The sequence below is a fragment of the Lichenostomus cassidix genome, chromosome 26, assembly GCF_008360975.1.
Source record: "Lichenostomus cassidix isolate B80296 chromosome 26, HeHo_3.0, whole genome shotgun sequence".
NCBI lineage: Eukaryota > Metazoa > Chordata > Aves > Passeriformes > Meliphagidae > Lichenostomus > Lichenostomus cassidix.
Window position 1 is genome coordinate 1,509,821 of NC_139506.1, and position 14,781 is coordinate 1,524,601.

At 60.9% G+C, this 14,781-nt stretch overlaps 1 protein-coding gene across 4 annotated transcripts in view; it reads right to left on the reverse strand.

Annotated features, from left to right (window-relative positions):
- The window catches only part of KIF21B (kinesin family member 21B), a 45,861-nt gene extending 34,118 nt beyond the window's left edge, over positions 1-11,743 (reverse strand). For all 4 annotated transcript variants that reach the window (XR_014856624.1, XR_014856623.1, XM_085083141.1 and 1 more), the window contains exon 1: positions 11,652-11,743. Coding sequence is in view for 2 of the 4 variants with exons in the window: in XM_085083141.1 (XP_084939267.1) it covers positions 11,652-11,689 (38 nt within the window). In the remaining 2 variants the exon portion in view is untranslated. The remainder of the gene's footprint in view (positions 1-11,651) is intronic.
- Between the last annotated feature and the right edge of the window lie 3,038 nt (positions 11,744-14,781).

Here is a 14,781-nt window from a genome sequence, read left to right on the forward strand (position 1 = left end):
TCTGCTATGAGAATGGGAGGGTTGGAGCAAGAGGGCAAGGATTGGCACCACCTGCCAAAACTCATGTGGGAAAACACAGAGACATCACAAAGCGTCATGGGGGTCTTATGTGGCCACCAGGAGACATCTCAGAGGGTTTCTCTAGGCCAGGGCAGCTGCTTCTCCTGCTCCCCAGTGTCCAACTGCCCCAGCTCTCCTGCACCAGAGTGTTACACCCTTGCCCTCTCAGGATGCCAACCAGGCTGAGCACTGGGCAGCATGGGGTTGGGTCAGGGAGGTGTTCACATGTCATGCCAGGCACCACAACACCTCCTCCAAACACAGAATCATGGTATTGATTAGGTTGAAAATACCCTCTAAGATCACCAGGTCCAACCATTAACCCAGCTCTGCCATATTCACCACTAACCCATGTCCCCAAGTGCCACACATCTTTTGAACACTTCCAGGGATGGCAACTCCACCACTGCCCTGGACAGCTTGTGCTTGACCACTCTTCAGGGAAGAAATTTTCCCCAGTTTCCAACATAAACCCCCCCAGGACAACTTGAGGTTGTTTCCTCTTGTTCTGTCTCTTATTCCCTGGGAGCAGATCCCAACCCTCACCTGGCCTCCACTCTCCTGTCTGGAGCTGTGCAGAGCCAGAAGGTCACCTCTGAGCCTCCTTTTCTCCAGGCTGAGCATCCCCAGCTCCCTCAGCTGCTCCTGGTGCTCCAGACCCTTCCCCAGCCCTGTTCCCCTCTCTGGACATGCTCCAGTTCCCCAGTTTCTTTCCTGTTGTGAAGATCCCAAGATTGCCCTCAGGACTGGAGGTGTGACCTCAGCAGTGCCCAGCTCAGAGGAGCAGTCACTGGTCCTGCTGGTCACACCATGGCTGGTACAAGCCAGGTATCATTTGCCTTCTTGGCCACCTGGGCTCACGTTCAGCCACCGCTGACCAGCATCCCCCAGCTCCTTTCCTGCCAGCAGCTTTCCAACCAAACATGTCAATCACCTACAGAGCTCTCTCCTTGGCCCTGTTCTCAACCCCCGCTGGTAATGCTTGGGGAGGTCACAGAGCTTGCCATCCTCTGCCTGAGTTTTCCAACAGAGATGAGCAACTTTGGTGGCCATGAAGTCATCATCTGAGTGTGTTCTGGCATTCATTGTCCCTACTGCTACCAAGAAAGATCCTGGCCACGTCCTGTCTGTTCACAGGCCCAGAAGAGCTGGGTGTGATGCTGTCAGGGTCCAACTCATGAATGCTGGAGATGCTCCCTCACCTGCATCTGGACACAGCCAAGCTGTCCCTGAGGACAGCTCATGCCAACCAACAGGACAAACAGCAGAGCCAAACACATTGGGGTGCCCTGGCCTCCAGGACTGGGACACCCACCGAGAGCCTTGCTGCCCTCCTGAGAGCCCATGTCACAGACTCCTGTGGTTATGTGACACTTAGGAACCCACCTGCTAAGGAGCAGCCAAAATTAACCAGCACTTCACCAGCAGGGTGCTGCATTCCACCCTCCAGCTTGGCAGCAGTGACCCAAGTCACAGCTCTCCCAGTCTGTGCCCAGCCAGCCCCACACTGGCACTGGGGACCACCTCTGCCCAAACTTGGCATGGGATCCAGTCTGTCCTGAGGCCAGCAGGTTGCTCAGTGCTCGTCTCCCTCCCACCAGCCTCAGCACAGGCAACACCCCAGGAAGGAGAGAGCCAGCAGGACCATGGCTGCACCAACCACAATCCCCTCAGCTCCCTGTGAAGGGACAGTGACAAGGGACAGAGAGCCAGGACAGAGCTGCACAGTCCCAGCCAAATGCTCCTGCCAAGAAAACCTTCCCAGGCACCCAGCACACCAGGCAGGAGGTGGATGGACCAACACACAGAGGAGCAGGCAGGGGTGGAGAACATCCCTCCCAACCGGCAGCTCCCGCTGGGGCGATGATGGGCATCGCAGCAGGAGCCTGATCCAGCAGCAGCATCCAAAGCCCTCAGCACGAGCACCATGCGTGCCAGGAGAGCTGCAGCCACACAGGGACACAAAGGGGACCTCGGCTGGAGCGTCTCCATCGCTCCCCTTCCCATCCCTGCCAGGCTGGCACGCTCTGAAAGCGCCGTCTCCACGGCTGAGCTGCCAGGCAGACCGAGCATCTGGGAAGAGGGGGGAGAGCGGGTCCTGCACCACGAGGGGTAGGAGCCTCGGCAGGCACAAAGGGTGAGCTGTTCTGCTCCACTGCCCTATGCCAGGCTGGGGGAGTGCAGGAGGGGCTAAGAGCCAAGTGCCAGGTGGGCACTGCGAGGCAGCTCCAGAGGCAGTGTCAGCCTGGGGGTCCCTGATCGCAGCAGGCACAGCCTCCCAGGGCGGGTTCTGCCCATCCCAGCATCTCAAGCCCTACAAGAGGCAAGAGGATAGGTTTGACCACACCAGGCACAGCCAGTATCCCCACTTCAGGGCTGGACACACCACCAGTCTCCTGAACTCTGAAATGAGGCTGTCTCCTTGCTCAGGAAGGCACAGTTTGGCTGACATGGACTGCTGTGTTCACATCCGCCTCACCCAACTATCTCAGCTTCCTGTCTCCCAGCCCAACACCACAGCATCCCCAAGGGGCTTGGAGCATCCTTTGGCCTCCAGCACTCTGCCAAAGCCACAGCAGCAAACTCCCACAGCCCCACTGGAACAGAGCCAGAGCCATGACAGCCCCACCCCACCAAACTGCCTGTACCCACAGCCAGGCACAAGCCAGGCCACAGCATCCTGCTGAGACACAGCTGCCCCAGCACAGGGCAGCCATCCATCTCACCTGGACATCCCACTAAGCATAGCCCACAAAAGAGGGTGGGCACAGGGGCAGAAGGACCCAGATCCATCACCCAGGATCACCCACATCACACAGAGGCTGTTCCAGCTCCCAAGGAGCCTGAGATCACACCCTCCAACATTTCCCAGCCCTGGCAGGGAGCTGTAGGGCAGCCACTCACAGACTGGGGGGGTCACAAAGAGCTCCTGTCCCTCCGAGACCTCTCTGCAAGCTGCCTGCAGACTCTACAAAAAGCTGTTCCTCTTCCCTCCCAAGGAGGCTGCCCAGCCAGGAAGGGCTGGTTTCCCAGGGAGCAAAGCCAGAGAGCTGGAGAGTGGTGGGTGGAAGAGCTCCGTGGGATTTTCCCTCTCTGTGCCAGGTTCAGAGGCTCATAGCCACTACCTCTTGTCCACCTTGCCTGCAGAGGGGCAAGGCTGCCCACTGCAATGCTGGTGAGGCACTGCCACAGGCATCCACAGGCACAGCCACAGGCATCAGCCACCTTGGGCTGGCAGAGGCTGGAGCTGGCAGACCCCACAGCCCAGCTCTGTAAGCCTGTCAGGACAGGTGGGCTGGGCAAGCCCAGACAGCACCTGGCTCTCCTCCCCACATTGCCTGCACTCATTCTGCTCCTGTCTCTGTTCCCACATCATCTGTGTTCATCCCATTTCCCTTTCCTGAACAACCCTGCTTTCACCCCACTCCTACCCCCACACCCCCTGTGCTTGCCCTGCTCCCATCCCCACTCCTCCCACGACCCCAGCTCTGCTCCCCGTGTCACTGGCTCCCTCCAGCCTCCCCAGCATCAGGGCTGCAGGAGCACTTGCCCAGCAGCCCAGGCCTGCACAGCCTCCCTGCCAGCCTGGCTGTCCTCTCTGCTCCCTGCCTGCTTCACTCTCCTCTGCCCCAAGCCTGCTCTCCATGCTTTGCTGCTGCCCTGTGATCCCACCAAGCAGCCCAGGTCAGGCAGGAGGAGCAGCTCTCACATCCTCTGATGCTCTCCCAGGACATCTCATGGGTCAAGGACAGCCCAGGCACCACAGACCCAACAGGTGAGGCCCATGGGGTGCAGCATGGTGGTGTGTGGGACATTCAGCTTGGCCAAGCAGCCCCCCAGGGTAGGATCAGAACGAAGTGCTCCAGGTTTTCCCACATCTCCAGGCCAGCACTGCAAGCATGCATGGGGCTGCCCACCCTCAATGTGGCTCCCCAGGCCCAGACCCCATGGGGAATCTGCCCCCTTGCCAGGGAAGGGATCTCCCAGCCCCATTCTCCCTGGGCATGGGGGACCCAGGAGAAGGCTTGCTGCCAAGGGCTGGCGCTTTGCACACAGGTTATATTGGACACAAACCAAGACAAAGTTCAGCATTTAATTACCACAGCAGGGAAGCGGCTCAGCAATCAGAGAAAATTGAATCAGGCTCCCCGGGGACTGCCAGGTCTGGTCAGCAAACAGTCCAATTAAGAGATATAGCTAAGCACCTCCCAGCAGAAGCAAGCACAGCACAGAGCCCCCTGTGCCACCGTGCCCCAGCCAAACCCTGCCAAGGCAGAGGGTGTCACAGCCAGCACGACTGGAGCAGCACTGGGGCAAGACAGAGCTCCTGGGCAGCCTGGGGACACCACAGAGCTGGGGTGCACCCAGAGGCCCACTGGGCACAGCTCAAAGTGGGGACATGCCTCCACACTACTCATCCCCCAGGGAAGCCACCCCAGTATCACCCAGCCTGCTCCCCTGCAGGGCAAACCCCACTGCCTTGGACCCCAGAGCCCCCTGGGCTCCCCCTAATCCTCCACTCCAGACTTTCCCAGGCTTAGGGAAACCTTTAAATCAGGCCCTGGCAGGCACCATGTGCTGCTCATTAGCTCTGGCAGGAGCACACAGCTCTGAGCTGCACCATCTGCTCTGTGCTGAGACCCATGGTGGGGCAGGGACAAGGACATGCTGCCTGCACAGGCCAACCCTGGGGACGCCCAGCTCGTGGCAGCAGGCAGAGACCAGCAGGGCACAGGGGATGCACAGGATCCTGCTCTGCTCAGCCTAGAAGGAAGCAGGTGCCAATCCAGTTCGGGATCTCCCTGGACTCCACCTTCATCCTCGATGCCTGGGATCTGCCCATGGGGATGTTTGCAAACAACAGACCCAGGGCAGTCACCTGTAAAGGGTGCAATGTCACAAAAACCCAGGAAGGGTGGGAAACACACGTGTGGCAGTACACACAATGTGCTATATGCCCCAGCAGGGCCCCCACTCCCCTCCAGTCCCAAAAACACTGGCTTAGCAGCAGCATCAGCAATTAATAGGGAATTAAAGGAAACCATGGTTCACCAGGAGACCCTGGGCCTGACAGGCGACCAGCCTGGTCCTGAGGGGCACAGGAATACCACAGGTCTGATGGAGACAGATGGAAACACTTCCCCACCCAACTCTGCACCCCAGTACTGAGGCTCCCATTTGCTCCCAAGTCAGTAAATCACATCCACAGGATCTCTCCCTTTCCCAGGTGTCCCTGCAAGGTCCCCATGTCCCACTTCCACCCTGGTACCAGCATGATGTGATCATACTGGAGATAAGGCTTCCCCAGAGCCAGCATGCTGGCAGCCTCCCAGCGCACTCTGATTGCCACTGGGGAAAAAACAACCTGAGCTTGGCAGAAGATATCACAGCCCCAGAGCCCACTGGGAACATCAGAGTGAGCCTGTCCACAAGATATAGGAGCAGGTGGCACAAAGGAGGTGCCTCTCCAGCCTCTCCCCAAAATACAAATAAATGCCAAGCCCTTGGCCAGAACGATAGGGGATGCTGTGAAGTACCCAGGAGCAAACCCAGCCCCCTGCCTGGGCAAGGAACAGGGAATGTTTTGCCCTAATGTCTCCCTCAGGCTGCAGCCTGAAATAATGGATGAGCAGAGACCACAACACCACGGACTGAGACCCCTCTCCCCCAACAGGAGGGGCTGGGTTGTGCTTTCCCTGCAACAATGGGCCAGGGAGCTCCGTGCTCGAAGGGCAAAGGGAGAGGAGGAGCAGTTCAGCTCCCTGCCAGCAGCAGCTACCTCCTCCCAGACCAGAGTAGGGATGGACACATCTCACTTTGCCAAAGTCGGGCCTGGGCAGTGGGAGGTGTCTGCAGTCCCACACAGTTCCATGGGGCAGGTGAACCACAGGACAGGGGAGATGGCACCAGGCTCCACTCCAGCAAGCTGTGATGAGAAACCTCCCCCACCCATGTCAGGCTCCAGGGAGCTGCAGAGCAGGGAAAGAGATTCCACTGGAATCCCCAAACCTCGGGCTCAGCCTTGAATCCTCACTTGGAAATGGGGGTAACAACTGTATGGCATCATATGGAGAGAGCAGAGAGGCACATCCCAAGCAAGGTGGGGCAGCCTCAGTGCCACTGGGGACACAAGCACATACCAGGGCAGCACTGGACTGGCTCCTGCTCTGCCCAGAGAGGCAAGGGGTGGTGGACAGGTGGCCAGGCACTGTTCCTTCCACCAAGCCAAAGTAAAACCCATCACCCACTGAGCAGAGAGCAGAGTCACCCACTGCAGACTGATCTCCAGCAGCAGATCCCAACGGCAGCTGCCCTCACAATCCACCACATCCCAAATCTGCCGGCTGTTTAACCAGTGGCATGGAGTGTTTTGACAGCCTCCAGCAGGAAACAGCCCTGTGGGACCACCGGGGCCAGCCCCCCACCCCCAGCAGGAACAGCAGTACAGCCACTGGCCGGGGCTGGCTCCGTGGTTCTCACTGGGCTCACAGGGGATATCACCTTCCCTCTCCTGGGGCCAGGAGCCATGTTTCTGACAGCTTTGTTTGGGGCTTCATCTCCTGCAATTTTCTCCTGCCTCCAATTTCACTGCTGAGGCAGCAGCTGGCTCCGTCCTCTGGCTGATCCTTGGGAGGCCCTGGCCTCCCAAGCTCCTGAGGCTCCATGGAATTCCATTAAATCCTAGCCCATGGGTGATGTGTGCAGGCATCAAAACCCTCCTCACCCTGCTTTGCTGTGGGCAGTGGTACATCTGGTGGGACCGTGGGGTGACCTGCTCCCCCCTCACACCAGCTCCATCCCCTTTCTAACATTTCCGCTGTAAAAGCTGATTGAGTGTCTGATTGAAGCCAGGTGCAGAGCCCCCTGCATCCACACACCTGGGCTCAGCACTTCCCGTGGAGTGCCGGCCGGCCATGCTCCCCAGCACCTCCCTCCAGACCCGGGAGGCAGTGTCTCCCTGCTCTCTGAACTCACAGCAGGCTGGGGAGTCCCAAAGGGAAAGTGAAGAGCAGCAGCTCATCCAGTGGGCTCAGCCCAGCAGCAAAACACTCACAGGATGGGGCAGGGGCCCAGTGCCATGGCTGAGTTGCACTCAGTAGGTGCAAAGGGTGGAGAAAGGGTGCCCACACCGGTGGTCTGCCAGCCCAGTATCCCCAGGAAACAGCAGCCTCCTGAGGTATTTCCTTCCGGGGATCAGGGCTGCTCCCCGACCCTGCAGATGGGAGACAGAGCACCCCAGGGCTGTGACCAACATCATGGGCTGCTCCCCTCCCCCCTTCCCTTACCCTTCCCCCTCCAGGAGACAGTCACATCCCATGCCTGGGGGTAGAATTGATTGCCTTAACTCTCCCTGCATGGCCCTGTGACATCTGAGCAAAGCCAGCCCAACACCAGCCAGAGCTGGCAGGACACAGTGCCCCCCACACACCAAAGGGACTCTGAGCTCCAGCAGCAGGTGATGGTGGGCAGCAGGTAGCAGGGCTGTACCCTCCCTTTCCCCACTGGGCAGCACAGACACTGGCACAAGTTGGGTTCACAACACCTTTCCAGCTGGACCCAAATCCATCCCAGAAGAGCTGATTTGGAAGGGCTACAACTTCACTTCCTCGGGGACTGACCCCAGCTGGTTGCAGAGACTTTGGATTCACAGAAAGCATCCCAGCAGCAGGCAGAGAGCCCCAGCCATGTGGCAGTGGAGATGCCAGGGTGCTGGCAGGGCTGGAGCCCAGCTGATCTCACCACCAGGCCTTTGCCAGCTCAGTCACTTGACTGAAGCATCCCCAAGGGTGCACGAGGGCGAGGGGAGGGAGGACTCCGGGGAGGAGTTGGGAGTCACTCCCCAAGGCAGGAGCCAGCAATGGGCCACTGGTGTGGAGCACAGAGCATCGCAGCAGGAGTGCCTGCGAGAGCAGCAGAGCACTGGAGGTTGCAGAGTTTAAATAAACTTGAAATACGACTCAACTTCCTTCCCCAATTTCACAAGCTCCGTTTCCTGCATCTCTGCAGCCGGCCAGGCATGCTCAGTGCCACGGGCAGCTCTGGCACGGGGGATGCCACTCTCTCTTCAAAGAGCCAGCCAGTTTGGAGGTGCCCTCAGGCAGCAGCTCTGCAGCCAGCCAGGCCACTCAGCGCTCCAGCCAAGGAGTTTAATGGTTTCTGGGGTCAATACATGCCATCAGCCCTTCCTGACACTGCAAAACTACTGGGCTGAGCACTGCTTCCTGCACCCAGCACAGCGAGTCCCACTCACCAGCTCACTGCCGCTGCAGGGGCTGGCAGCACCTGCCTGCAGTCTCGGAGGGGGCTGAGGGGAGAGGGGCTGCTGAGCCTCAAGGCATAAGCCTCAAATTCCTGCCACAAGCCTCAAATCAAGGCTGTGCTCCCAGACAGCGGGCAGGAGTGGGGAGCTGCTGCGCTGGCTGCATTGCAGACACCCATTTGAAGGTCACCTAGAGAAGGAAGCAGCAGTGCTGGCTAAGGAGGATTGGCCCCCAAGCCGCCCTGCTCAGCACCACGACAGGAGGCTGTTTCCTGCTGAGACCGCTAGCAGGGCACGCAGGCACCAGCCTGACTGCTGCCGGAGCTCAGCCCTGCCGGTTCCTCCCCGCCCATGGAGCCGCAAGTCAGGTTTGGGGCTCAGGAGCAAGCAAAGGCAGACCCTGCTGGCAGGGAGGGCGAGGGCCGCGGCAGGATCCAGCCCTGCCCTTGCACACACTGCAGCTCTGAGCTGCAGATACAAGGTATAGGCACAAATCGGCCCCTGGGCCAGGAGGAGCTGCTGGGCCTGCATTTCCTTCTGCTGACAGCAGCGCTGCCGCAGGTATCAGCCATTTCCCTCTCAGCACGTGGAAAGATGAAATAATGTCCCCACACTGCAATGGGTGGCTCAGCACACAGGTTCTTTGGACCTCAGTGCAACTGGGGCAGGCGAGAGTCTCAAGGGGAAGATGGGAGCCTGTGAAGCACCAGGGAGGGTGTTTGCACAGGAAGATGGGAGGCTGACAGTGAAACACCACAGCATCACTCCTGCCTTCTCCTGCGAGACCAAGACAACAGCAAGAATTGGGGTATACAGATCCAGCATCTCTGTTCAACTGTCCCTACTCCTCCCACCCTAAGGCTCTGTGGGACCACAGAGATGGATCCTGATGGCTGTGGCACCCCTTGACATCAGCTGGATCATCCCCAACTGTTTGATCCCAGCAGGCAGCAGTGCGTTCCACCAACACCACCATCACCTCCCAATGTCCTTGGCCCCTTCTCCAGGTCCCACTTCACTCCCACCAGCAGCACAGACACAGAGACCCCAAAGAAACAGCACAGCTGGCCCATTCATGTTAGTATCAAGGGACAAAAGGGGAGCTTTGATCCGTGTCCTGCTGCATCCCAGAAATATTCAATCTCCTCCATGCTCTGATAGCTGTGAGAGGTGGGATCTGGGGCAGGTTTACTTCAAGGGTCTTAGAGAATCCCACAGCCTGGCTGCTCCACCAGCGGGGTGTCACCAGCACTCACAAAGGAAAACCTCGCTCTGCTTCAAGCCCAGGGACGGGAGGGGACCCAGCCCAAGCCCCGGGGCTGCTGTGGCAGAAAAGGTGTGTGGTCTGCATCGAGAGCAGCTCAGCCCTTGCACACTCAGCTCAGCATCAGAGCCACCTTCCTGCATGGCGCTGCGACCTGACGGCTTTGTCTTGCAGCCTCCTTGCTCCCAGCCCCTCTCCTTTGTCCTCCCGACTCACCTCCACCACCACATCCCCCCACCTGCCCAGCTCCCACCAGCTGCACTGAGTGGGATGTTGACTCTCGAGGAGGGGGTGGAAGAGGGTCGGACCTCTCCCCCCTCCCTGGTTCCTCACCATGACCACTCCAGCCCCACTGCAATGCTGCACACCCCAGTCACCTCCCAGCTGCCATCCCCGACCCAAGCACTAGCCAGCCCAGGACCCCACTGGGGACCTGAGGGATTAGGAGAGCTCAGCAGAAACCACTCCACAGCCGCCATCCCGTGGGGCATCCACCCCATCTCTAGGATGGTGTTAAAAGGCATCATCTCGAGAGAAATGCAGGATGGAGACGGGAAGAGTCTGGCCAGGAAATCTCCACCCCCAGCGTCGGCATTAACTCGGTTCCCGGGTCAGTGTCCTGGCACAGCCACTCTATCTTAGCACAGCCCTCCCTGCCCCTGTGCAGCCACCCCAGCAGCAACCGCAGCAGGGGCTGCCGTCACTCCAGCAGCTCCCCCATCCTTCACAGCCAAAGCCTGGCCTCGACCCTCGGCCTCTCGGGAGGAGAACGGCAAAAAAATCCCCCCCGGCTGCCCCCAGGGCGAGCAGGCTGGAGGGGCAGGGGGAGCTGGGAGGTGTCGTGGTGCTCACACACGCGTGCACACGCACACAGCCCTGCACATCCGCGTGCACACGCACACACAGCCCCACACCCACCCGCTCTCCCTCCATCACTGCCGCTGCACCAGCAGCATCTTTTGTGCTCCCGCTTCGAGCAGGCAGGGCGCGGGCAGTGCCCTCCGAGCCCCAGCGCAGACCCCGCTCTGCCCGTGCCGGCGGGGGGACAGGGGACAGAGCGGGGACAGGCACGGCCGGCCGGGAGGGGCTCGGGGCCAGGCAGGCTCCCACGGGGTCCGATCCGCTCCCACACCACGGGCCCGGCAGATGCGACTGCCCCGGCACGGGCACGGGGTGAGCGGGGACCAGCCGGTCCCTTCCCCTGCCTGACGGCGGCTCCGGGCGCGGCGGGGTCCCGAGCCGGGCAGGGTCCCGCGCTGCCGCTCCGAGGGATTCCGAGTCCCTCTTTCCCAGGGATTCCTTCCTCCTGGAGGGGCAGGGAGCGGCAGAGCCCCGCCGCCGCGTACCGTTTGCACCGGCCCGGGCACGGCGCTCACAAAGACGAGGGTGACACAGGGGGTGGCACCCGTTCCCGCGGGGCTCGGCCTCGACCGGCCCGCGCCCCCCGAGCTCCCGCAGCCCCCCGAGCCCCGGCGGGCTCCGAGGCCGCCAGCAGCTCCTCGGTGAGGTGCGGGGCTGCAGGCGCATTGTTCCCAGCACAAAGGACACCGAGATACCGCATCGTTTCCCACCACCCCGCGGGGGGCGGGCAGGGAGCCCCCACAACCCCCAGCATCCTGGTGACACTTCGGACGGCCAAACCCACCCGCGCAGCAGCTGGGAACTGCCCAGGCTGGGCGCCGGGCGGCTCTGCAGGTGGAGGAGCCGGGGGCTCCCGGCCTCGCCCAGCGCCGGCCACGGGGGATGGCGGGCGGTGGAGGGGAGCGCAGAGCGGGGCTGCGCGGCGCGGGAGCCGGTGGGGAGCGGGGGGACACATCCCGAAACGGCGGGGAGCGGGGGGTGCGGAAGAGAGCGGCGGGGGCGTGGGGGGCGCGACAGAGACCGGCTCGGCGGGGTCTCACTGCCCCGGGGGGCTCAGAGCCCAGGGGGCACCCACCAACCCCCGCCTCGCACCCGCAGCTGCAGCGCCCGCCCCGCCTTTCGGCATCGGTCCGGGCGCACCGAGCTCCGGGCGCCCCGCGGGATGCACAGCCCTCCCCCGCCGGAAGCACCGAGCGCCGCTCTCACCTCACTGCCACCTTAACGCAGCTGTCCGGGGCCGCCATGGCCCCGCGCCGGCACCGCGGCCGCCGCTGCCCCGGAGCATCCGCGGGGCGGGAGGGGCGGGGCGGCGCGGCGGGGCGGGGCCGGGCCAGGTGCGGGGCGGGGCCGGGGCGGGACACGCCCCCCGAGCCAGACCGCGAGCACGCGGGAGAGGGTGCGGGATCGCGCTCGGAGCCCAGGCGCGCGCACGGGCACGGGCACGGGCACGGCTCGCGCTCACACTCATTCACACTCACACACACTCATACTCACACTCGTTCACCCTCACACTCATTCACGCTCACGCTCATTTACATTCACGCCCATTCACACTCACCCTCACCCTCTCTCACGCTCATTCACATTCACACTCACACTCGTCAGCCCGTGCTGCCCCCTGCCGGGCCAGCGGCGCCACTGCCGCCTGCCGCACGTGCTGCTCTGGGCTGCTCCGGGATTTATCGGAGCTCTGCCGGGGCTTCTCCGGGCTACACCGGGGGCTGCTCCGGACTGTACCGAATGGCATCTTTCTGCATGGTTGGCATCACTCAGACACCTCCTCGGCTCCACTGGTTCCCGTCCCCTCTGTGGTGTTGCGGGGTGACACCATGGAGCAGCAGGATACAAGGCAGGGCTGGGGTGAGCTCAGTGCTCCTGACAGAGCCACTGGGACTGGGGTCCGGTAGCCCTTTGGGCTATCCAGGGCTGTGGTGAGAGCCTCAAGAGGACAGGGCATGAGGCTGATAGCATGACAGGAGGGTGTCCAGGTGCCAATGCAGGTCTCCAGCATGCACAGTCCATACTGCAGGGTTGGGGTCCACGCAGCAAGCTGGGCACCAAGCAGCAGAGGGCAGTGCCCACAGAGCCATTGGCTCCCCCCTAGGAGCTGGTCTTGGGAGGCTGGTGAGGGAGACACTTGCAGAGGCCATCAGAGGGCAGGACTGGAGACAGGTAAGCACTGGGGAGCTGAAAGAGTCCCTGTTACAGCTTTCCTGAGTTGCATTCCCATTGCTGGGGCTGATGGCAGCCTGACACAAATGGGCCCTGGCTCTGCAGAAGAAAACATCTTCCAGCACGTGTGGGACCTACAGGGGACTCCTAGCTCTGCAGGTTGGTGCCAATGTCAGGGCAAATAGCAATGGAGCATGAGGGCAAACTGAGGCACATGGAGGTTTCTTTTGAGGAGTCCAGGCTGTATCCTGGGTGAGGGATAGCCAGGACATGCCAGCACTGCTGGCTGACAGCCAGTGAGTCAGTGCTGTGCCTGGCACAGAGTCCAGCACCTGCCCTCTGCTCTGCAGTCTGGCTACATTCACCCCAACAGCACTGTCCCTTCAACCCCATCCACTCATGCTCCTCCCAAGGTGCCAGGACCATGGGCAGCATGTGCACAGGACTCTGCATCCTACAGGAGCTCCTCAGTTTCTGCTGGGATGGGTAAGTCCCAGGGCACTGTATGCTGGTACAAAATCATGGGGATGAGCAGGACATATCCTATCTGTCTTCCTGCAAGGATGTGAGGAGCTGGTATTGCTCTTTCTTTGTCCCATATTTGCAAGGGCACCTGGTCCATGCTGCAATGCCCACCCTGAGCTGCTGGTTTTTCTGGCTGGACTCTTCCCCACTGAAGCTCCAGGCAGAGAGTGGCAGTGACTGTGCTGTGATGTTGTTCTCTTCCTGCTCCCACCCATGTGCCATATTTGTGTACCACAAATCACATCTGTCCCCCAGTTCAGCTGCAATCAACTTAAGAAAGACACACCACACACCTCAGATGGAGCAAATCATCCCCTGTGCAGCCCCAGACCCCAGGACAGGGTGCAGAGCCCCCACCACAGTGGTATTGTCCCCACCATGGTGTCACCCTTCATGTTTAGAGTCTCTGGTGAGTATCCACCTGTCTTGGCAAGTGATCTGTGCTGTCCTACAATCTCCCTAAACCCACAGGAGACCATGACCACTCACCCCATAACATGTCCTTGACATCCCCTGGCAGAGCAGCTGCCAGAGCTGCAGTGCCAACCCCCGTGCACCTTCTCCAGCAGTGTGTGTGTCAAGTGTGAAGGGGTGTAGGTCCTGCCCCAGGGCACAGAAGCAAGAGGAAGGGATGAAGCAGTTTCCCTCACACCATCCATCTCTGCAGGCTGCGTGCTGTGGGGGAAGCTGCACTGCCATGGTTGGGCACCAGACTGGCTCTGGTGCTCAGGCTGCAGCTGGAACTCAGACAGTTCCCTTGATTGAGTTAATAAAAGCCATGCTGGGCTCATTGATCTGCTCCTCCCCTGGGACCCATCTGCTCTCTGCATTTTAATATCTATTAGGTGATGAAAAGCCCCCCAGTTCCCAGTTAGGGTGGGCTGGGGGCCCTTGGGAGCCAAATCCCACCAAAAAGCTGGGCTGGGAGATGGGGCTGCCCCAGTGCTCAGCACCCAGACCCCATGGAGGGCACTGGGGTCTCTAACACCACCCCCTGGGCAGCCCCAGAGAGGAATAACCTCAGCTGCTGCTTGGCACTAGTGCCAAGGCTCCCAGGCAGTGCTGGGAGCACTGGCAGGAACAGTTCCACACTCTCCTGGCCCATGCCCCACTGAGCTGTGGGGATGGACATGGGCTGAATGTGACCTTCCCAGATACTGGGATGGATGCCTGACCCCAAGAGCACAGTGTGGAGATAGCAGAAGGGGCAGAAATGGCATCACAGTGTCCAGTTCTCCTCTTGGTCAGCCCCAGGGCTGCTGCCCCAGCCTGAACATCTGTCACAGCTCTGCCCCATCCCCAGTTCCATACACAGCTGGGACAGGGAGCCAAGAAGCCCTCAGGCCCCATTTTGCTGCCCAGCCCCTGGCACATCATCTCCTCACAGGTCAGACTTGGCTGCAGGGAGGAGGCTGCAGGCTCCAGCAGAGACACGAAGATGCTGGGCCCAGTCACTGGGATGTCAAGGGACCCCCAGAGCTTGGCACCTCCAAATGACTGGACTGGAGGCTGTCACATGAATCACTGCCAGCTCTGGTTACATGTGGTCTCACATTTGCAGCCTGCTGGCTGGGCATCAGCTGAGGGCACAGGCTGTGCAGGCAGGGTGGCAGAGGAAGGAGGGGAGGGGGATCCAGAG